This window comes from Betta splendens, chromosome 12 (genome assembly GCF_900634795.4).
Source record: "Betta splendens chromosome 12, fBetSpl5.4, whole genome shotgun sequence".
Classification (NCBI taxonomy): Eukaryota; Metazoa; Chordata; class Actinopteri; order Anabantiformes; family Osphronemidae; genus Betta; species Betta splendens.
Genome location: NC_040892.2, coordinates 12,315,793 through 12,340,454, shown reverse-complemented (window position 1 = coordinate 12,340,454; position 24,662 = coordinate 12,315,793). Strand labels below are relative to the sequence as shown.

The 24,662-nt window shown below is 41.9% G+C and overlaps 1 protein-coding gene across 8 annotated transcripts in view; it reads left to right on the top strand.

Annotated features, from left to right (window-relative positions):
• LOC114867284 (WD repeat-containing protein 7) overlaps nt 1-24,662 on the top strand; it is a 58,210-nt gene that overhangs the window by 6,652 nt on the left and 26,896 nt on the right. For 4 of the 8 annotated variants that reach the window (XM_029169847.3, XM_029169844.3, XM_029169842.3 and 1 more), the window contains 14 exons: nt 1,104-1,251; nt 1,461-1,576; nt 1,818-1,950; nt 2,130-2,350; nt 3,090-3,285; nt 5,373-5,587; nt 9,009-9,047; nt 9,424-9,657; nt 9,776-10,069; nt 10,535-10,731; nt 13,680-13,777; nt 17,189-17,314; nt 20,637-20,755; nt 20,965-21,088. In XM_029169847.3, coding sequence (XP_029025680.1) covers nt 1,104-1,251; nt 1,461-1,576; nt 1,818-1,950; nt 2,130-2,350; nt 3,090-3,285; nt 5,373-5,587; nt 9,009-9,047; nt 9,424-9,657; nt 9,776-10,069; nt 10,535-10,731; nt 13,680-13,777; nt 17,189-17,314; nt 20,637-20,755; nt 20,965-21,088 — 2,260 coding nt within the window. The remainder of the gene's footprint in view (nt 1-1,103; nt 1,252-1,460; nt 1,577-1,817; nt 1,951-2,129; nt 2,351-3,089; nt 3,286-5,372; nt 5,588-9,008; nt 9,048-9,423; nt 9,658-9,775; nt 10,070-10,534; nt 10,732-13,679; nt 13,778-17,188; nt 17,315-20,636; nt 20,756-20,964; nt 21,089-24,662) is intronic. The other 4 variants (XM_029169849.3, XM_029169845.3, XM_029169846.3 and 1 more) reach the window with 3 other exon arrangements.

Genomic DNA, 24,662 nt, shown 5'->3' with positions numbered 1-24,662 from the left:
CAAACAGCACACATGAGCTGAGCCAACCAACCGTGGAAGTCACTGGACGTCAGCTGGTGATGGATCATTACAGCCCTTACAGCTTCTGGGCGTGACCAACTTTACAACGATGCCTTTGTTAAAACACTTGATTGAATCTTTGATTCTGATACTTTAATCTGTATCATTTGTTTATTCCTTTTCTACCGTGTAGTTCTGTGCTTCAAACCGAGGTGTTTGTTCTCAGGCTATACTTCTGTAAGTGTGGACCAGCCAGGGTTCAGACAGATGTTCTGTCTGTTTAGTGACCATACTCTATAGTATGGACCAGTAAATGCAGGTTTCTCTAAAAAGCTCATTATAGGAGTTGATACAGCGCTTAAATGTTCTTCACTTTAGGCCTGGTTAGAATTCAGGCCCGTCCCCTACATTTTTCCTTAATGTCCGCTGAACTGATTATGATGCTTTTCAAGATGGTTTAGTTCCTACTCAAAGCACGTTCTCCAGCAGAGGTCAGTTTAATTAAGACGTGAGGCATGTCAGGTTTGTGATGGAACACAGAGATTCAAGTCAAATGTGATCGAGTACTTCTAGTTCTTGTGATGGAACATAATAGCTTGTACTTTAGAGGCAGTGTTTTGGGGGATTCTTGACAAAGCTGACCTCCTCTCCACCATGACCCTGTTTTCCCAGTGAGAGCATTGGTGCATTTCCCAGCTCATTGTACAAACTCATCCAGCTCTCATGGATCCAGAGTGATAGATCTGACACTGTCCTCGTCTATGGCTCTTGATGCTGTCCATGATCTGCTTCAGTGGACAGACGTTGCACCTCACCAGTGGTGATGCCAGCAAAGGGAAGCTCATCTGATGATAAAAACCTTAAACAGCGTTCAGATAAACATGATGCACATTCAGGTATCTCATGAAGGCGGGTTGATGGTTTAGAAAGCTCGCCATAAGACTCATATCTTACGTTGTTCTGAAGTTTCATCCTTTCAGCAAGGTTAGGTACTGTAGAATGAAAGACAGAGTTGTTATTTATAGTAGTATCCTATGAGGGTAGGTCTTTGTGCTTTCGCTGTTCAGCTGCTGCCATAACATTTCTTTCCTGCTGTCCTCCAGCTTCTGATCTGTCCCCCTGTGACTCGGTTCTTTTTCGGCCGTCGGGAGCCCTTCTACAAGCTGCTGATCCAGGGAGACTCGGCAGGAAGGCTGTCCCTGTGGAGCATCCCGGACGCGTTGCCTCGCCAGACATTCTCAGGTCCAACTGGTGAGGACTTTTAGTTTTACAGACTCTTCCAAACAGTTTCCATTATTTTGTTTGGTACTGAACGTTATTAATCACGTTTGTTACATTGAGCATTTTTGGCAGTTGAAGAGCTAACAGTGTTATTAGCAAAAATTAAAAAAGGGTCAAATGGGTTTAGAGCTATAATAATATATATTACATCTAAACCCAATTTACATTTATTTCTCCAGAACTGCAGGTGTCATCCACTATCAGTCTTCAGGAGGCCTTTGATAAGCTGACCCCTGTGTCTTCAGGGATCATTGACCAGCTCAGTGTTCTCCCTGGCAAAGAGCAACCCATCAAGGTGAGTCCTTACAGAATGAGGCAATTTAGAAATGAAGAATTAAATGTTTGAATTATGTAAATGTAACTGAATAACAGTCTTTTAATTAAATCCTTTTTGAGCCAGCTGGATAAATGTTCAGTCCTTACCTTAGGATCTTATTGTTTTTAAGCACAGTTCTCTCAAGAGATCTATATGACAGTTATGTTTATGACTTGATTTGCTGTGTCATAATGTGTGTCCCTACGTTTTCCTCCCGTAGGTGACAGCCAGCGTGTACATCCCCTCCCAAGGTCGGCTTGTGTGTGGGAGAGAAGACGGAAGCATCATCCTGGTTCCTGCCACTCAGACTGCCATTGTCCAGCTTCTGCAGGGAGAGCACATGCTCCGGAGAGGTGAGAGAGCGACACACACCGTGACCCAGCTAAAAGAAGCCACTGTAAAACCATCAAAAACACAATGGCTTTGGACAAACGAGTCCAACCATTAGTTATGACTCAGGAAAAGTCTGAAATCTAGAAGAGAAGAGTGTGTTCATTCAGCTGAGTGTTGGTGCCCTCCTTCTGGTTTTCAGGCTGGCCTCCACATCGCACCCTGCGAGGCCACAGGAACAAGGTCACGTGCGTGCTGTATCCGTACCAGATCTCTCCCCGCTACGACCAGCGCTCGCTCGTGTCGGGAGGAGTGGATTTCTCTGTGATTGTGTGGGACATTTTTACCGGTGAGATGAAACACATCTTCTGTGTCCACGGAGGAGAAATCACCCAGCTCATCGTCCCCCCAGAAAACTGCAGCGTAAGAGCTTCTCCTTGGTCTTGTCTGCTGATTTACTTTAATTTCCCCCTGTTTGTCTCACAGAGACACTTTTCTTCACTATCTATATGTTTTTCTTTTAGATTGTTGGTAAATGAAACTGGGTTTTGTTGCTGCCATTAGATTCAAACTTTACACAGCTGTTAATCACACAGTGTCACGCTCTTGTGTTTAAATGTTGGAAGCTCACAGATCGAGGCCTGCATCAGCTTTCAAATCAAAGAAGACAGAGAAGCCATCTGTGTTGGCATGGCATTAAGATCAAATTGTGACAGATGTGTTGTTGCCACAGAAATCAGACTGAGGCTGTTTTGTTCCTGGAGCGTCACAAAGACTGACCTATCACAGACTTGCTTTAATTAAGGCGCCGGATGAGCTTTTGGAAAATCAATGAAACCTATAAGGATTTCTTTTACTTTTGATATTTAATAACAAAACTAACATGACTCGTTCCTTTGGTGTCTCTGTGTTACTGCTAATGGAAACATTATGCTGGTGTCCAGACAACAATCACATCTATTGAGTATGTGGAGTGATTTGCAGTCTTGTAGCAGTGAGATCATGTTTCCACTGTCACTGAGTCTAGCCACTCCACAAAATCTGTTAATGTTCTCATTGTTGTTACCTTTAAGCTGATAGACATTGAATTAACATGCAAATAAAGGAAAGGTCCACTTCCATTAAAGGTGACTGAGTCATGACCGGCTGTTTTCCTCTGCAGACCCGGGTGCAGCACTGTGTCTGCTCTGTGGCCAGCGATCACTCCGTCGGCCTTCTCAGTCTCAGGGAACGGAAGTGCATCATGCTGGCGTCACGACACCTGTTCCCCATCCATGTCATCAAGTGGCGCCCGGCAGACGACTACTTAGTGGTGGGATGCTCCGACGGTTCTGTCTACGTCTGGCAGATGGATACAGGTGAGAGCTGGGTGACCAGAAGGGTGGATGTCCATGTGATATATCCATGTGTTATAATGAGGTACTGCTGCTGCTTTTCAACTCAGGTCAGCTTTATTCAACTTCAGGTCCACCTTTATTAGTGGCATATATAATGACTTTATTGTCACATGTATGTATGCATTTATTTAATTACATTACAACCTTCAGCAGTTATATAATTAAGGGCAAACAACACAATTAGATTAATTACTCACCGCCAACTCAAATCAACCTTTTTCAAAGCACATGTTTCCTCTTTGTAGTTAAAATATAATCAGAGTTTTGTTGTCTTAAAGGTAATAATATAAACAATGTCTGTATACCTTTGGTGTTTTTTCAACCAACAAATTACTTTATTATAATGTTGACCTTCGTGAAGTCATTGATACGTTGGTGGGGAAAATCCACAAGAACCACCTTCACAAACTCAGACTTTGTCTCTTTACAGTAAATTGAGACAAAGTCTTTTTAAAGAGTTTCTGATCTCAGATGTCTACAAATATGTGTGTGTTTTAGATATTTTTAGATGACGTAGTTGATGCGATGCGTAACGTTTAGTGAATTGACTGGGATTTTATTCTTGTTCTTAGCCTTGTCAGGGATGCTGCTCCAGGAACAATACTGTTAGAATGTAGTTGACAACTGATAATTTAGTCTACACTGAAAAAGCTGAAATGCTGCAACAACCTTTGGAAACCTCCATACAAATAACTATTCATTGTCCACAAATAGATCTAGACCTTCAAAAACAGAAACTCTATTTTATTGTAGGTAAGCATATTACATTATTGCAGTATATGCACATCATGTGTCCTTAGTCCTCTAAGTCTTAGTCCTGTTTTGTAATGTCTGTTTAGTTTCAAACTTAACAGAGAGATCTGCAGCAAACATGCATGTGGCACATTAGTTAATATTAGGGTGAGTGATGACTGTTCACTGGAAAAAGTGTGTGTGTATGTGTGTGTGTGTGTGTGTGTGTGTGTGTGTGTGTGTGTGTGTGTGTGTGTGTGTGTGTGTGTGTGTGTTTTGAGTGAGCTGTAGTGCTGGGAGATTGCAGGGTAGCTAAGTGTGAAATTAAGGAAGGTGTGTGTGTACTCAGGCGATGGACATATAATAAGGCCATAGCTCACAAGCCCTCCATCACACACACACACGCACACACGCACACAGGTGTAATGGTGCCACTTCTCTTCTCACTCAATAGCAGAGCCAATACTGATGTCAGCCCGTTCGGGGGCTAATGATGTCTCTCTCTAAAGCTTTCTCTCTTTCTGTAAAGCCAGAGAATTGTTGCAGTCAGAGAGGCTCTATGTGTGACCTGAATCATATTCAAGCGACAGCAGATGATGATGATGATACAGAGCTTTGAGACAAACTAAGTGGGAGATGATTTGAGACGGAGAGGCAAAGTGAAGGATTGATATAAATAGAAGGAGAGTGCAAGGACAAGGAGCCAAAGAAAGTGAGAGCAGGGCATGGTGCAGGAGGACAGCTTAGAAGGAGCTACTCTGCTTATAGGACTCTCTGTAGTACGTAGCTACCTGTTCATATGTAGACTGCAGACATAGATAAATAAATAAACAGAGAATGTTTTGACCAAGAACGTCACTACATGCGCTCTACAAGAAATCAAAAAGCTGCTGTGTGCAGCTCTCGTACCACGGAAAGGGGACTTCAGTGTCCACTTCATACCCACTAAGCTCAATTGAGTTGGTGTCTTTGAAAGTGACAATAGAAGCCTTTGACTCTTTGTTCCCCGTCTGTTTGCTGACTACTGCCATCCTTCATTATTGTCTAACTGTACCACAAATAAAATTTAATTGCAGCTAGTTGGTAGCTTGGCTTCTAATTCACAGCTGTTTAACTGCCCATTTATATTTAGTGAATTGTGTGTAGATTTGATTTCAAATGAGTAGAACTGACATGAACATCCTCTGATTGCAGTGTGGCAGCTTCTTCTTGCTCCTTATAGGTTGACCGGGGGGCCTCGTGCATCAGGAGGGGCCACATGGTCGTGGATGGATGGACATATAGTGAATTGTTCACTAACGTATGTTTGTTCCCAGGCGCCTTGGACCGCTGTGTGATGGGTATAACGGCAGTGGAGATCCTGAACGCCTGCGACGAGCTGGCTCCAGCAGCCGTGGACTCCCTGAGCCACTCAGCTGTGAACCTGAAGCAGGCGATGACGCGCCGCAGCCTGGCAGCCCTGAAGAACATGGCCCAGCACAAGCTGCAGACGCTGGCCACCAACCTGCTGGCTGCAGACAACGCTGACAAGGTACAAACCTCCCTAAGAACCCCAGCAACCTGCTACTTCAGTGGGTCTAGGATGACCTTTCTAGTGCTATACTTCTGTAAATAGCTACACAGTGAAACTAGTTACTCTCCCACATCCATACAGACATCCAAGCATAAGTGGGCATTGAGTCTTAAGGTGTTAGTTTTGAAGAGGACTTGTCTCACAGAGAGGAGAAACTGTCCAACGAGCACTTCTGGTTCTTTTTTATGTAAGGACACAAATACCTTATTCAATTCTACTAACAACACAGGCAGTTAAAGCTCCGCTCCAAAATGCATCTTAAAATAAAGAAGGTTTCTGTTCTGCCTGACTGCTCAGCTTTGTTGTTTCCTCTTTATTGTATTTTTTACACCTGGAATGCTGGAGGAACAGGGAGGCCTGGGTGCAGCGGAGTAGTTGAGATGATGTGAGAGAGGCACAGCACTGCTTTCACAAGTGGTGAAATAAGATCATGCAAAAGCAAGAACACCTGCACAGTCCACATTTGTTTAATGTGAAGCAGTTGATCTGATTGGTCCTGACTGTATGAACAAACTAAGGTGCAATGAGTTACAGTATTTTGATTTGAAGCACATATATTCTCGGTAATAGTAGTTTATACTACATCTCTTCTCTCTGACTGGTCATTTTGCTTCCTTACGTGTTGTTGTTGGTGGTGATGTTGTTGTGAGCTTTTCCTATGTGTATTATGTTCATTTTTGTACCTGCCAGTAATCACAGCCCTTTTCAGAACAGACAGATACACAACAGCTGCAATCTTTTCCCCGTCTTCCATCAGAAACACATCACTCATCCACTGTTTACTTCCTGCCACCTCTGTGTCATTTCTCTCTCATATCTTCTGAAATTAGGGGTCAAAACCCCCCACTGCCACTGGTGCGGGTGTGTGTAGTCTCCCCCCACTGTGTAATGATGGATAATGACCATGAAATGTCAAACTAGCTTCACAAACGTCACACCCAGCCAGCCCCAAGCCGTCATTTGTGTTTCTGTCTGCTGGTTAGATCGTTCCTAATGTAACTTTGAGTGTTCAGCGTTGCTGAACCTGTACATCTGTGTGTGTGTCTCATGAAAGGTGGCTGGTGAGAGTTGGGGAGGGTTGATTCAAGGGAGTGCATTAGAAATAGGAATCATGTTTGTGGCAGCAGGATAGTATTATCTCAGTTAATGTGCGGTGTAAGCCCTTGATGATGAAGAAATGCCACACAGGTTGACCAGCAGCAGGAATGAGTTTAAACCATAATGTTTTAAGAAGGACACATGTTGTTAGTGGCTCTTTTCCCCCTAAAAATCAAGACTGTTTAGTTTAGAAGCATTAAACTAAGATTCAATGAAACTGAGAAATGCCTTCTTAAAATGACAATCAGTTTTTCATGAAAGAAGATTTATGTTAGAATTACTTTTTGTTTTCTAACCAAGTGAAGGCCAGTTACTTTTTTCAAAATAAACCTTCAGGATTCCTCTCATCTCCATTCACAAAGGTTCTGTTCTAACTGTTACTATATGTGTTGCTCTGTTTCTGTATTCAGTTAAAATTTCAAACCTTCAGCTTCCGAAGACATAGTTTAATCTGTGTGTGCGTGTGTGCGTGCATACATATACATGTGTGTGCCTGACCACATTCAGTGCACTGGACTACAGTGTTGTTTGCCAGCAGGGCCCTGCAGGACAATGGCCTTTAGACCTTCTGCCCAGGAGCTATAGGACACAGCATGAGCAGAGCAGCAGCAGTGAAATGTCCACACTTCACATCTGACTAACGAGACACAGACTGTGTGAAGGGAACAGAAGAATTATTTTTTGCTGTTATAAGACGGTACAAAAGACGGTACAGATTCATATCAAAGCCAAATATATTCATATTATTGAATATCATATTATATCAATCATATTATAGTGTGTGCGTGTGTGTGTGTGTGTGTGTGTGTGTGTGTGTGTGTGTGTGTGTGTGTGTGTGTGTGTGTGTGTGTGTGTGTGTGTGTGTGTGTGTGTGTGTGTGTGTGTGAGAAAATAATCATGTTAATCACCTTGTCTGTGTAATGTGCCTGTTTGCCTTTAGATGGCAGTGTTCATCCACAAACTGCAAACACACACACACACACACACACACACACACACACACACACACACACACACACACACACACACACACACACACACACACACACACACACAGTAACATTGTTGCTGTGAGACACAAATGTAGCTTTTGTCAGTTAAAATCCTTATTATATCCAAGACTAACATTTTCAAACTATCAGTGCTTTTCACATGCGGTGGACACACGGTGGGTTAGTTAATTATCACTCTGCAGTGTCTGGTTTCATTGGAATTAAAAGTAGACTAGAGCAAACACCTACACACATTCATTTTTGGACTCAAACATACATCAAAATAGAAGGGTAATCGTTCACATGCACACAGACCTGTTCCTCCCTGAAGGCTGCGTGTGTGCGTGCGTGCGTGCGTGCGCGCGTGCGTGCGTGTGGTCAGTCTTGGTTAGTAAAAGGTCTCCAGGAGCTAATTACTGTCCACCTCACACAGTCATCTCCAGTTCAATTCCTTGTGCTTTATTGACATGAAATTTAAAGAACTGTTCAGAAAAACAGGCGCCAAGTATAAATGATTGAAATCACTGCAGCAGACTGACTCATTTCTTCTTTTCTAGCATGTCAAACAGAATTCATTGGATGGTCATGTAAATGTAAAACACATTAGTAAACTATTAACTTGTGAGTCTTTGTTATTTTTTCTCACAGCTCTTCTGCTTCATGTCTGTAATGATTCCATATGAGCAGCTACCAGGACCTGCCCAGAAAGTCTGATGCTATAGAAATCCACTCTCATCTGAGTCTGAGAGCTAGGTTGTTTAATCTGGTGTTGGGACTTCACCTCAGGCGAATAATGTGACAGTTAATTTAACTTCATTCTAATAGTAGTGATGGCTGATCGCTGGTCCTGTAACAGAAGTCAAAGCCGTTTATCATGCCATTTACCATGCTGAGCTGAGCCACTGTGATAACTTTAGTAAACATACCCCCTCATACAAGCGATGTAGTATTGACACAAGTAACACACCACTGCTGATCCAGAGTCAACCTTTACTGTTGATGTGTGCAGGATGTTGAGGTTAGTGTTGGTTTCTAAGGAGCCATCCCATTCAGGTTTTTGTCTGGCAACATCAAATAGAGCAGACGGTCTGATCAGGGAATGCATGGCTTCAAGGCCAACGTGCATCAGGATCCAGAGTTTGGTTTGTAATGCATGTCTGGCGTTTCTGTCTTTTAGTGCTAGGCTTTAGAAATGTGATCAACAAATCCAGCTGTGCACCTATTTTGTTGAATGTGTTCAGTTTATTTAATTTAATTACCCCCCATCTTGATTTTCTCTTCTCTCTCAGACTCTAACTGGATCACCGTTGTCTGATCACAGTCATCAGGTCATTAGCATGTAAACAAACAACACTGCTCTACATAAAGCTCCACTCTGGTGTCACTGCTAATCTCCTTACTATTGAGTGGTGTCTTAGTGTTGGGGGTGGTTACAGCTGATTGTGTGGGTGTGTGAACACAGGTGGAATGTTCAATCTCTATCACTTCTTATACTTATCTATAAGTACTTTTTAATTAGTTAATTAAAAAAAAAAAAAAAAAAAATATATATATATATATATATATATTATATATATATATATATATATATATATATATATATATATATATATATATATATATATATATATATATATATATATATATATATATATATATATCTTTTTTTTTTTTTTTTTTTTTTTTTTTGTTTTTCTCCTCCAGGACAACCTCCCAAAATACTCCCATAATGCACTGGTGGTCCAAGCAATGAAGTCAAACACTACGGACGCTGACATGCATGTGCTGTTCTTTGATGTGGAGGCCATGATCATCCAGCTGCTGACGGAGGAAGCTCAAAGACCCAACCCCATGCTGGTGTCCCCAGAGACGCTGCAGAAGAGCCAGGCTGGAGCTGACAAAGGGGGGTCCTTCCTGGCCAATAAGATCTTTAAACAGGTGAGCTGAAAGAAAGGGCAGCACAGTCTCGAGTTACAGTACATGTTGCGGGTTCATATAATTAATGACTCTTAGCATTCAGTGAGTAACTTTTATTTACCATGGCCCTCCAAACCAGGTAAAAGAGACAATGAAGGAGACCATCAAGGAGCACCTGCTCGATGAAGACGAGGAGGAGGAGGAGGAAATGAGGAGGCGGGAGGAGAAGTCCAAGTCTCTAAGTCTGCTGGAATACAACCTGACCATGGACACAGCCAAGCTCTTCATGTCGTGCCTGCATGCCTGGGGTCTCAACGAGCAGCTGGACGGCATATGTATGGATCGGCTGGGCATGCTCAGACCGCACTGCCCCATCTCCTTTGGCCTGATCTCCAGAGGTGGCCACATGTCCCTAATGCTTCCCACCTTCAAGGTACCCGTTCACCCGTTTCACCTATTGTCAGGATCAACTGGCAGATACAGTACAGACCTACAATTAATTCCTGCTACCAGACAAAAATATAGAAATATACGTATAACTCGGCTTTCGTTTGAATCGAGTTCCATCACATTGTCCAAATGGCATCTAATCCATATTAATGATAATAATCCATAAGTGTATTCCTGATTGGCAGCTGGGACGGGCTCCAGCATGGCCACAATCATTTTTACAGGAGCGTGTTACATTGCTGCGTGTATCCACAACATGAACAAAATTTAAAGCACAGATAGCTGGTGTGTAAATACATTTAGGTTTTATATTTATATTATCGATCAAGAGTAATCTGCCTAAAACTTAATATCAGTGTGACCAAGTCATAGAGGTAGGACATGTCATGTCCAGCATACACCGGCATTTGCAGCTCTGACTTTTCTAACTTTTGTCACTCTTTTCCAGGAATCTCTGCTGCATCAGTTGTCCCTGGCAACCGGGAGAAAACTGGCCCTGTCAGACATTGTGGGGAAAGGGACGTACGGCGTGTCGAGGGCGGTCACCACTCAGCACCTGTTGTCGGTCATCTCGCTGGCCAACACTCTCATGGGCATGACCAACGCCACGTTTGTAGGGGAGCACATGAAAAAAGCCCCAGCCAGGTAAGTCACAGGTTTCCTCTTAACGAGTCAAATGAGAAGGAGAAGAAAAAAAATCACTTCTCTGAGTGTGTGAAGCTGATTGTTTAGTCTGTCTGAGCTGAACAGGAATTAACGTTTCATCACTTTCAATGCTGCATGGGGCAAAGCCTCCAGGGGACGGCCTGTAAGAAAGAGGAAATGATGGGAGGGATTTTTTTATGAAGGTCTCTTTATGTTTGAATGATGACAATGCTTGGTAAGAGTTGACCTAATGTTTCTGTAGAGCTGTCTTTATTATGCTTCAAAATCGTTCAAAATACCAAAGTAGAATCTGAATCGATGTGGAGAGTGAAAGGCTCAGGTTTGAGTCAAGGCCAGTCGCTGGGACTGGATTCCAGGCTGGTTGAAGGTCAGCGTAGCACCACAGGGAGGAGCTGATCTTTGACATTTCATCAGCAATCGCTATCGCAATCAAGCAGTCGCTGGCCAAGCCTTTTTTATTTGTATTTCAAGGGTCAACTCTCAGCCTCGCTGGTCCAGGTGGCTTCTAGTAAACCAGGACCAAGTCTGCTTCTGCATTTCTCCAGCTCAGTCCAGGCGGTAGCCACAGTTCTTGTATTCAAAGCAAGGAAACCAGCAGAACACCACTATGTCTGTTATTGGAAGGATGCTGTCAGAAATGATGAATAAATCAAGTGTTGTAGCTCTACAACACAACGTTAGCGTGGTGCAGAGCTAACAGTAGATACAAGCAACGGAGGAGAATAGAAGATGCCACGATGCCTGGATACCAGTTCAATCAGTTCAGTTTCTTCCTTTGTCCCAAACAAAGGGCTCTGATCTTCGGGTAGAAGCTCTTTCCTCATCTCTATTGCCTGCCTCCAAACTAGCAGGTGTGAATGTTTAAAGGTGTTTCGGTTTTTGGCTTTTTCATGTTGCCCATTTTACTTTTATGACAGCGGAAAAGCTTCCTGTCTATGCACTGGAGTTTGACAAGAAGCTCTCCTGAACCTTTAGTGTGTTAGTATTTCATCACAGCAGCTCCCCCCACAGATCTGGTCCTGACCTTACAGGGTATCATTAAAAGTTGGCCCTGTCTTTTCCTCACTGCACTATACTGCATGTTTGCTGAGCAGGTGCTTTAGGTGTAGATCACGTGAGTCGTTCTTCTTCCTGTGTATTTCTAATGGTCCAGTTTCATTGGAAAAAGTTTGTCCTAGTTTGAAGTCCAGTTTTTTTTCAGTGTTCTGACCCTTTGACTTCAGAATTTACTTACGTTTACACTACTTTGCTTTCAGTTGAGTCAGTTCTTGCTAAAATAGGAGGATTTAGATCTTATTTAGATAATAGCCCTAAGCCTTATTCACCAGCTGTAGTAGTACATACATGCAGATACAGAGTGTGATAGTAGTCGGAGGCGTCTGATAAGATCATAAGCTGCTACAATAAGCCTCATACTGAATTTATTTTGCCTGATAAAGTCTGATACTGAAGTAAACTAAGGTTTGGTGACTTAATAAAAAAACTAAGAAATCTGTATTTCTAATATGAAAAATGTTTTATTTGACCTTTGTGTTGTGTGCTGTGTTTGCTGTTCACACTATGCTCGGTAAGAAAAGCACAAGGCAAAGATAATGACATCTGCATATTAGTCTCAATTCACCTTCACATCCCACCACCCACTGTCCAGTGACGATCATGACCTGTCTGTACAAATGCCGTCAGGCTGACAGCTTGTGGCTCTGACGTTAGTTTACAGCTAACCTGCAAGCAATTGTTTGACAGAATATCTACGTGGGTGTGTTTTGTCACTCCGCAAAGCCACGGTGACAGTTTATGTACATTATGTGTGAAGGTTGTCAGTGTGTGTCTTTGTGTTATTGTAAAAAGCATGAGAGCAGGTGTTTGGGGGTGGGGTACATGCAGGTGCACATTTCCTTGTGTTCTATTGTTCTGAGTCGGTCTCACTGCATCTTCTGTACAATAAAGGACACACACACACACGCACACCATTTGGCCATTTGGAAAAAGAGTGTGGGGGGAAATGGATTTAGTTCAAAATTTTCTCTAATGCAAAGTGACGCCACATGTTTTAGGCTCATACTTGGTGCATTAATCAGTTAACTTGAATGAATATAACAGGGATTCAATTTTGTGCAAATCGAGAATCATCTCAAGTATTTGATTATGGTTCTTCTGAGCCTTTTACACAAGATGTAAATAAAAGGTCATGAATGTCATGATACTGTTGACAGTTTTAACATGACTGAGAGGAAGAAATTAAAAGTGTTTTATTCAACCTTTTTTAGTTTAGGGAGCTCAATACTGTAGCGTCAACAAATTAACTGGCATTAATGGATCATACATGCAGTCACTAACCAGCTACTATCAGCTGTCCTGTGTATAAACTGTATAAATAATCAATAACTATAAAATAAAACTTAAAGTACTTCCTTTTAAATATAGAAACTGGAAGCGGCAGCCTGTGATCTAATGTCCAAGTATTCTGCTATTGAAGAATCTGTGATAATAAGCTAGCAACACTTTGTGACCACCATCCTACTTCTTTTCAAAACGTCTGTGCTGTGTGATTTTAGGTTTTTTTTTTTTTTATTGCAAGTTGTAAAGATGCCAGCCAGTAGTTTGTACAATTTGTTGCTGGCAATGGATTGATTACACATTGATTGTTGTATTGGGAGTGTTTGTGTAAAAGTGAGACACCTTCAGTCTGTTCACACCCAACATTGTTTGTTTGTCTCACTCACTCACTCACTCACTCACTCACTCACTCACTCACTCACTCACTCACTCACTCACTCACTAACTCACCAATCTAGCTAAATAACAACATTGGTTGTTTGTGTGAACGGATCCTTTCTATGTACAGCGTGTGTCCGTGTGTGTCTGTGTGCTGGGTCTCTCCTCCCTCTCTTAATATTTCATGCCCTCTCTTTGTGATCCTCCTCCAGGCCTCCCAGGCCAGGAGGAACCCCGGAGACTCCTCGCAGGACGTCGGCTGCCCCCCCCCAGCCCTCCAACCCGGCACTACAGGCCCAGATCAAACAAGGTAACTACAAAAGGAAGGGTGCTCGCTTCACACACCCCCAGGGCCTTTTGGGGAGGGTGGGAGGGAGTTTGATAATGCAGCCCACCGGCAATAAAACCCACAGAGGTTTGGGGAAAAAACCCAAACCATGGCAGGAGGAAGCTGCTGCTGTGGCCTCGGTCAGCAGCTCTTTAAAAGGTTCTTCTGCTTTTTTTGACACAGAAGAACTGCACAGTTTAACCCCAGTCTGTGCTCTCAGGGTGGGTTTAGGATTCCTGCTCAGTGGCACTTTGAAGGGATATGTGAGACACACTGATTCACACACAGAATAGATTCATAATAAAAACACACAAAGATGGTCCCGACATCTATCTGTCAAGGGCCTCATGTGGTCATATACGTAGATGGTTACTGACCAGCATGCTCCCAGCTGATCTAAGATTTCCTGTTGTCATGTGGTCAGATACTGATACTGAATCTAATCTAGATTTCCTGTGGTTGTCAGGAAATACTGAATACTTCACTCTCTTAATCAGTGGAACAAAATATCATCTCATCAACACCATGAGATTATGTTGAAATCAGAATTCAAAAACTCTGTTCTAAGATGCAATATCGGCACTAAGCAATGTAATAGTAACCTTTCTATAAATGTTTTATAATCTGGATTCTGGACAGAGACTTTAAAAAACTGAAAAGAATGAAATAAGTGCTTTGGCAAAAGAAATCTTGGGCTCTTGCTACTTTATGTATTGTCACATATAAGGAATATATAAAATACTTGTAATACACAGTTTCATTAGATGAAAAGTATGGAAAGAGAGATAATGTCGCTGAATACAATAGCCTGGATTTAGTTGATTGATCAGCTTATTAGGAAATGATTCCGGATCCTAACCAGCCATCTGCTTACCACACACATTCACACATGGCTACCTGCCACACATACAAGCTCCCCACCTATAAACTCCCATCCAAACCTAAGCCTGCCACACACACACACACACACACACACACACACACACACACACACACACACACACACACACACACACACACACACACACACACACACACACACACACACGTGCCATGGGTGGTACTCCCTTTGGGGGGAGGTGGGGCTTCACTCCTTTTGTCACACCTTAATGGAGGCCAAGCGTGACAAGCGCGTGGACTTATTCATGCCACACGCGTATTCATCACCATTCAGAGGGAACGCTCTGCCATGACCTCTGCACAGCCAGCTACTTCAACCCGGTGTGTGTGTGTCAGGGGCTTTGTTAAGGGGAGTACTGTTAACCCTGGTCACCGTCTCTTTTCAGATGGAAATAAATAAAGAGGCCCCACTAATATACTGCAGCATATTAGAGAGGTGAACAGATTGCAGAGTGTCTCACACTGGTTCAAACATCTAGAATTTTCAAAGTAAAATGCCACAAATAGTACTTTCCTTCTAAAGTGCTTTTTCCTTTGTTGGGTCCTGAATTCATAGTTTAGCAAAAATCTAATTTTTGAAAGATGTTAACTTTATGCCAGCAATGAACACATTATACTTTTTTGTTTAGTTTTTCTGTGATGTAGTTTTGCTCCACCTAGGGCCTGGTTTATTAATATCCTCACTAAAAGTGAACGCACCATCTCAGTGAGTTAAGAAGCTACCGTGTAATCAACAACAGGCTGCACATTTGCAGCTTGCAGACGCGCCTTCTTCTGCACCTTTGTACTTTTAGTAAGTCAGGCTCTTTAGTGGTTATTTAATGGTTATGGAAAAAACTCATAATAGAGTCATAATAGAATGTTGTTGTTCCAGTATTGGCTCTTGTTCAGCATCAAGCATTTTGTTGTCTTAGCAACCAATTAAGTTAATCGATTGAGATAACATTTAAAATTAACCTGCTTCAGAAGATTAAATATGGTGCATACGTGCACTACCAACTAATTAGTATAAGTGCAATAACGGACGTAAGGCCAGAGAGAGTTTCAGTATTTAACCACTTGTGGGCTTGGAGTCTTAAACTGGATCCTAATTATGAATATGTGAATGTGCTGCTCTTTTCTAAAGCTTTCCTTGAGGCCTCAGTCCAGTAAAGCTCTGGCTCAAGCAGATGATCTCATGTATAGAGTGTAATAAGATGCTGAGCTCTCCTCATACAACACCTCGTCTTCTGTCACGTTCTAGCTTCTTCTGTCTCTCTCTCATCTCCACACTGTCATTCACTGCATGGCTTCACCCTACTGCCTGCTCGTTGGGGGACCAGTCTTCTCAAACACCGCTTCACTATTTGTTTCACTGTACTTACACACTTTTGACCAATTTCCCTTTTTTTCCCAAAATAATCTACATATTCAACTCAACGTTTGTCTTTGTTGTCCCTGTGCTTCATTCTTCCTCTGTGGTACTGTAGCACAACAATATAAAAATGTACCAGTCATGTGTGAACTTTTTACTGATAAAATAACAAAATGTGCTTATATGTCAATGACAATCGATTCACCTTTCTGACAAAGTCTTGGTTTTTGTGATATTGTCCCTTAAACACATTGATCATTTAAACTTCACAGGAAAAGGTTTCAGGGTTTTGGTTCTAGCACGTGGAGACATGTAACCTGTTTTGTTTCTATTAGTTGAACCAGCACGTTTTCCTAAATATTTTTTTTTATATATTAATTGCTGATGCTTTTTTTTAAAATCATTTTTCAACTCTCACCCTAAACAAAGTCCAAGCCTCAGCCTGAAACCTCTGTGTCTGTTGTATTGTTGGTCCTCATTTCCACACTAACTGATTTCTCATTTCTTTACTAAGTGCCTCCTGGGAAACGATCATACCAGTGTTTAATTGTATTGATTGCTTTCTTTATAGTATTATATTGTATTTCTTTTATTATTATTGTTGTTTAAATATATTTGTTTGTATTTTTATGTTATATTTGCTTAATGGAGCATAGTTTTACTTTTAAAGCTGGTTTGTTAAATCAATCAGAGGATTTATAACCAGAGATGAACCACTTTGTTAATGACATCATTTGTTGGTTCAAGTCATGATCTGCATAGAGCTGGATAAGGACCAAATCAGATGATATGTATTATGCCTCTGATTACATCCTCTTGTATCCTACACTTGTTTTATGCCTTCTTCTAAATTTATACATTTTCGACAGATCAGTTTTTACAGAAACTGAGAAAATTTGCTTTACTTGCTTACTTACTAATCTAATGACACTGCTACATATGCAAACAAATTGTATATGTGTTAATTATCTTTTTTCTGATTCTTCCTGTTTTGATTTTGTGTTTCGTAAATTCCTTTTCTTCCTCCTTCCTGTTTCACTGCCTCACTGTCTCCTCTTCGCTTGATACTGTATACATTTATAATCTTCTAACCTGTTCTTTGCTTCTTGACTATTTCTATTCTTCTCTTCCTTTACAAGCTGCTGTAGCTGCTGCAGCCAACATCGCCGCTGCTGCTACTGCTACCAGTGCAGGGGCTCCAGGGGGGAGCTCTGGCTCCCCCAGCCCTGGCCCTGCTTCTCATAACATCCCCTCAGTCAACGAAGGTACAGACTGAACTGATGGGCACCTTTAGGGAAAGTCTCAAAGCTCTACCCCCTCCATCCACCATTTACCATCCATGTCACCTATCATCATTCTAGATCTTTAGACATTCCTTGAGTTTCTTGTCGTGCATTTTCCTTTTTTGATGTATTTTTATTGTAGCCTTTATTGTAGTCTTTGCTGATTATTATCATAGTGCTTTCTCTTCCTCTTCACTCCATCAGTTATTCATTTTACACTTTTTACCAATTTCTCTCCTTGAGTCTCGTCATCTCATTTCTCTTCCCTTGCATCACTCTTGTTTTTCCCCTGCAGCTAGTCTGAGGTTTTCATGTCAGGTGTCTAGATCCATTTTTTTGCAGTTTCTTTGTTCTTTTTTGGCTCTAAAGAATTATATGTGTCTGCTGTACCTGCGTTCAGTCCACTTTCTGTTCAATCAGTTAAAGAAATTAATAATTGAATGGATCCAAATGTCATTACTACCGAGCACCTGACATCTATACTGGTCAACTTTTATAATGTTGGTCTTGAGAACACTAGACTTTTGATAACCCTTGATAAATATTAGAAAAAGAAACATGAAAGGGTTCAAAGGACAAATAAATAACATTATGAAAAGAGTTTGCAATAGTATTATAAATGTTAATAATCTCAATTAATGTATGATTTAATTTCACAGTTAGAGACACGTGTGTCATCTGCAAAGAAGTGGTGAATGAAACTGATGCATTGGAAAGTGTAGTGACCACAGACTAAACGCTCTGCCCTCTGTCTCTAGTTGTTTGCTGTATTGTCAGTCCTCTTTTCTGTATCCCTATGTATGAAAGTCTGTGTTTCGATGTTTCAGTGTGTTCAGTGTTTGCATGCTTGCTGTTTACACCTGATGGAATGAGGAGTGTGTCATCAGAACAAAACCAACAACAAAGACCAAATCCCCCAAAACTTAATTTGTGCTTAGAAATGACTGAAGCTGTACCTTTTTTGACATGTAGCCATCTTGTTTTCACGTACAACTCATCCATCTGATGCAGTCTTAATTATCTTTGTAAGTGAGTGCAATCGTTTGCCTCGTCTTTCTCCCTAATGCTGTTTGTTCACACAGCTATTATACATGTACTTTACCAGGGTGTGGTCTTGGGGGCCTGCCGCCTCATCTATTCATGCAATGAATGTGTTTGAAGTTTCCAAAGAAAATCAAGTGCCTTAATCGGTTCAGTTTTTTAAAGCTAAGGCTTGAATTTTATCTTTTCTTACAAAGAAATGGCTCACATGCACACAGAGGTGTAATGACCTCTGTACCTGTAGCAAATATCCAGTACTAATCCAGTCCTGCAGCTGATAGAAATAATTATACATGTACAAACTTCTTAGACTGATTGTGCACTTACACTTAAAATACCTATAGTAAATAAAAACCTGGGCATTTGATGCAAAATTTAATTCATAAAATTATTTCTGACTGAAACACAGACTCAACATTATGAATACAGGGTCACACCTTGGGTTTACCATTAGCGGATACTTTTTGATCTGTTTTCTGCCATTTAAAAAGACCAGCTTCCAAATTTCTGGCTGTTGCTTTTAGTTTCTGCTGAATAATTCTGGGGGTGTCCTATAGAACGTCTTTGTTATCCCTCTTTGTGCAGTTCACTAGGTCCACTGGCAGGAAAACGCCCTCAGGCTATGATGCTGCCCATACCATTAGGTAGCGTGTTCTTGGGATTGAATACCTCACCTCTTCCCCTTCAAACATACCTCTGGTCTTTGTGGCCAAACAACAATAACAATGTTTCCCATTGGACCATAAACTGCTGTCAGTTGTCCAGCTTAAAAGTGTCAGTCCATGCTATGATGTAACACTTGTGGGGGTGTTCCCTCAGCGGGGTGAGTCCACCTCTGTATAACTCCCATTTATGTACAGTTGTGTAAGTGAAAGATCTTGGGATTTGCTGTTGTTGACAGTAGAAATGAGGCATTGGACTTGGCATGTTAAAGCCATTTCACCAACCGTGAGTCAGTTTTATATTAGAAAAGCCCAAATGAATTGAACTGGCATCAAATTATCTGGGGTTTGTTTACTAAAGATGCATGTTATGTCAGTCAAATTCATACTGTAGATTGTAAAGCCTTTAAATATCATAAATGAGCTTAAATTAGTTAGAAACTGAAAAAGGTGACTTTAGCTCATATGGCATGTATTTGATACGTGCTATGTAAGAGGGTTGTAAATGAGTTGACCTCTACAGTAGTGTGATATTTCTAAATGCTGTGCGTTTGTAACTCTCCTAATGACTTGAGTTTCTCCCATATGTGTCATGGACGAAGGTAAGTTTACTTGGTGACACTGGTAAAGAAATTTGCATAGAATTTCTTTCCTCCCCTCTTATTCTCATCATTCAAATGCATTTCACACACGTGATGCCTATACTCTGGAAACCATATATTGGAATGATATATGTGATTTAAGGTGCTTGGTCTTATATGTCCAAATGTTTTGTCACAGATACTGAAACACTGGTACATCCTGGTACATACTGTAGTGTTTTGTGTTAAATGTAAATATGTACCGTTACTGTGGCTCAGACTGTTACAGGCAGATCTGAGCCACAATGAAGTGATACCAACACATGTATTTGTTAGTTTTCGTCATCAGTGACACGGAGACTTTTAAGTAAATCCTCTGCAAAGCAGAGTCAGTTCTTGGTATTGTTGTGTATCTGTTGTAAACCTGTTATCATTGATCATACTCAGACTCTGGTTAGCAGGAATGAAACCTTTGCTCTAACCAAGACTGCAGATAATAGTGTCATTAATAAATGGAATTCATTTTGTGTTTAACTGTCTTTTATTTGAGGATGTAAGTACAAAGTCAGTTTTTACATGTAAGGACGTAAGAAACTCATTGCTGTCACATTGAAACAATTTCATCCAACTTATTTAAGAGAATTGGTTGTAATTTGAATAAACAATGTCAATGTCTGATTTTTGCAGCATCAGTGTCATAGCATGTAAGTATGTTTATACTTAGAACAGTTTTAATAACTACTGAGAAGAATTTCAGTGATGGGATCTCTTCATGTTGTTGATATGAAGAATCCTTGACGCGACTCTTGACCTTTTCTCTAGCGCCACTGAAATTTCTACATGTTCGCAAAACCAGCCCTGATAAGGTCAGCATGCTGGGTGCGGCACAAGCAAGGAAGTGTTTTTATTTGACAGCAGTGAGGTTTTTATGTGAACATGGGAGCGGTAGCGTACAGGTTCATCCAGCCTCCCTCTCTGTACACGCCTCTCACTCCAGTATGTGTGTGTGCATCCTCGCAGGTTGGAGCCAGCTGGCAGCCATGCACTGTGTGATGCTGCCTGACCTTCTGGGGCTGGACAAGTTCAGACCTCCGCTGCTGGAGATGTTGGCGAGGAGATGGCAGGACCGCTGTCTGGAGGTAACGCACACAAACCGTATGCAGAGTTTCCCCAGAGACTCATAAGCAACCATCCACCACTAATGGCAACTACAAGGAGTCCAAGTAGCTGTTATTAATTACCATACAGCAACAAGCCACCGAATACAGTTAATCGTTGCTTAATAATAAACAATTCATCATGGCTTTCTTGAGTTATGAAACTGCTCATGACAACTCTATGATTTTAGGTACGAGAAGCAGCACAAGCTCTTCTTCTGGCTGAGTTGAGGAGGATCGGTCAGTCTGGACGTAAGGACACTATTGACTTGTGGGCTCCCTACCTGCCTCAGTATGTGGACACCGTCAGCTCCCGTGAGTACCACACGTTGTTTTATATCACATCCACCCTATGGGCCAGGATCGGGGTGTTTACTAATGCTGTTGCACCTGATGTCATGCTGTGCTAAAAGCAGAAACCAAAACCTTTGCGTGTGTGTTGTCAGCTGCTCGTTTTATGCTCAGTCTGTGGGCACCCACCAAAGCTTGTGTAGCTTTAATAGGCTTTGGAGAAACCAAAGTGAAATGGCTGCAGGAAACTTGTGTTGTGAAGAAACTGAGCTGATGATGACCTGTCTTTGTCTCGTCATAGCAGAGAGAATGACCAGTCTATGAGACAGTCATCTGTTGAAAGAGTTTCCTGTTAACAGCATAGAAAGGATGACTGATGCCATGTACCTGTGAGTGGATGATGACTCCCAGAGTATAGATACTTGATATAGATGGGGAAGAATGGGCCCAAGCCATAGTGAGCACAGGGATGTTTGATGGAGGCAGACGTAGAGAAGTGAGAAGCTGCAGCAAGCAACAAGCAGCACCTGACGTTTAAAATATTAACAACAACCTATATTTGTATTTGTGTTACTCTGTCCAGTTACTGGTTGCAGTATTGATATATATATTATTATTATATAATATTTTTGTTAAACGTGAAGAACTAAAGCTGAGCGTCTGCACTTGAATGACATCATTTGAACGCCTCATTTTAAATCTATTTTTTTACAAATATGAGTCAGTGTTGAAATACCTCTGGAGATACAAACTGTATCTTCTGTTTCTCTCTGTCTCCATCCATCGGTGTCTTTCCCTGTCCGTCTGTTATCGCCTCGTTATATTCCCTGGTCTGGCTCTCTATCTATAGTTAGACGTGCTGATGGGAAGGAAGGTGAATCTCCACCTTCTTTTACTAGAAACAGCCTTCTAAAGTGCTGTGTGTCTGTGTGTGTGTGTTTGTGTGTTCCGGAGTCGCCCTGTGGTTTCTGAGGATGCTGGGGTTTTTCTCAGGGGAATAGTTGTCATGGTAACGAGCACTGGTCAGTGTTGTGTTACCACGGCAGTACTGCAGGCAGGGGAGCTGGGGGGAGTGATGGACTGGTGACCTCAGGGGACATGGAAGGATGGAGGGGGGAGGGAACAGAGGGAGAGAGAAAGATAGAGGTTAAAAGGTCATTGAATTTGATCTGTGTGCAGCACAGCAGGACTGGAACAGACAGTAAGATGACTCCTGCTGGTCCTGAAAATCCTGGAATATCACGGGAGAGTCGGGGAATGTGCTGCATCCCCTAGAGGAGTGCTTTGAACCTGAACCTCTGCTCGTGTCTGTCTGTCTGTTGTTAAATACCATGAATGTCCTCCTCACACAGTAAAAGGCATGAAATAAAACACACTTTTGTGAAAACCTTTTTATTAGAATGCTGTGTGTGATTAATGTGTAATACTACTAACTACAGCAGAGGCGTCCACAGTCTTATGCCCTGCCCTAACTAGGCCTCAAACTCTGTAGCTGTGCATTAGCAAAATGAATCATGCAACCATGGCGATAGGTTGCTATAGTATAGTACAATATCACACCAACGTTTAATTTAAAGATTGATGTGTGCGAAAGCCAGACATGAGACAACAACTCCGCGGCGAGGTTCATCACCACAATGACAGCACAGACAGTCACAGTGATGCTTCACCACTGACTCCTGCAGTACAGGCCATTTTATCTTTGTGCATCCCAGTTAATAACAAAAGGACCAGCCTTCTCATGACTCTACAAACTGAAGAAACTACAATTGAACATTTTAAAAGTTTCCTTTCAGACTCTGCAGGCATCTGGTGGCTCCATGAGCTCCTCCGCTGCAGCAGCAGAGTGCTTGATGTTTGAAGGACACATGTATTTATCCATTAGCTTTTAGTGCCAAGGAAATGTCAGGGAGTCCAGTGACAGCCCCACAGTACGAGCACGGCTCTGACCAGCAGATAACGCAGCAGAGGCTGTGCCTGACCTTTCAGCTCTGTACAAGTGTTTAACATGCTCCCACACAACGGGAGGAGAAGCCGTTGACCTGCACTCACAGAGAGAAATATACTAGAAAATACCTTGTGTGGTTTCTCTTGAGAGTGAGGTTAACATATTAATGATACATATTGAGGTCTGCCAACCTTTGTGAGGCAGTAAGATCTGCTGGGTGGCCGTGCTGCCTCCTTACAGTCCAGCACAAGCACGGAGCTTTAATCTTGCCGAGCTGCAGGGAGGAGGCTGGGTGTGGAGAAAGGCTCGGCTCATGGGGGGGTGGGCGGGTGTATGGGAGCGAGGAGGGGGCTCCACCCGAACCTCACGTCGTGATATTCACACACACAATTAAACACGTGCACCAGCACACGCGGTTCGTAGAGGGAGGCGGCGTGAAGCAGCTGTTTCTTTGATCGCTGGACAGTTTGTCCGCTCGCTCTTTAATCTTATCTAGTTTACTTCCGACTTCACTCGCACAATGTGTCTCATCAACCTGCTGCTGTTAAGGAGCCGCCCCCTCTGCTCGTCCCCTCCTCTTCGCTTTTTATTGTACGTGATTCTTCACCTTCTCTTTTTCTTTAAACTCCACTGGTCTCCTTTCACTTCCCACTCTACAACTGAACAAGGAGGAGGTGAAGATGAAAGAGAAGAACAGTTGTAATGTTTTATCTCCTTTTTTTACCTCTATCCCTTCCATTCTTATACTCATCTACCTTTGTTTCCTTCTCACCACTTTCTTTATTCTTGAGAATAAGTGTGTATTTGACGATGGTCTAGTTTGTAAAATAAACACAATAATAGCACGAAGTGTCCAAATATATGAGAAGTGGAACGTGAAGCAGAAGAGGGGGCGACAGACAGCAGTGAGGAGGGGGTCCTGGAGGTTAACAAGGCATGCTGGGAGCTATGTGTCATGGCTGACATGACAAGCTTGACCTTGGAGCGGGGCAGAACGCCTTCTCTGTATTCTCCCCTCCTCCGCCCTGTTATCCATCCCTCCTCCACCTCCCTCTCTCCTTTTTCTCCAACAGCTCCTTTATCTCTCTCGTCCCTATTCCCTCTCCCAGGACAGTTGTAAGGCTGACTAGTGTGTGTTGAAGATGAACCACATGCAGACTGGAATTAGCAGAATGCACAGTGGTTTGCAAGTTCTCCAACTCAGTAATGACCATTTTGCATCCTGTTTAACACTGATACTTTTCTGTATCGTTGTCAGTAGATGTGTTTTTCAATTCAGTGTTAGTGTTATAAAATATCATAATAATATTGTATAGACTGTGTTCTGCTGCTTCTTCATCACCACCTGCTGTAGAGCAGCTTAGAGTCAACCATAATACAAGCAACCCTAGTGATAAACTGCACGTGCCTCAGCTTCACCCCATTTTAAAGAGTATGACTTTTTTTGCATTGAAATTATTCACATAAATCTCAAATTGTTCTGTAATTATTTTGTATTGATGAATATATATTGATCAGTTGAGTGCTACGCTTTATTACCAATCATTAATTAAAAACTGTAAAATGCTGCTTAGACAAAGGAGTATTTTACTAATGTTGGAATTAGTGTGCACAGCATTAAATCAATGCATTCTAAGAATTTAAACCCTG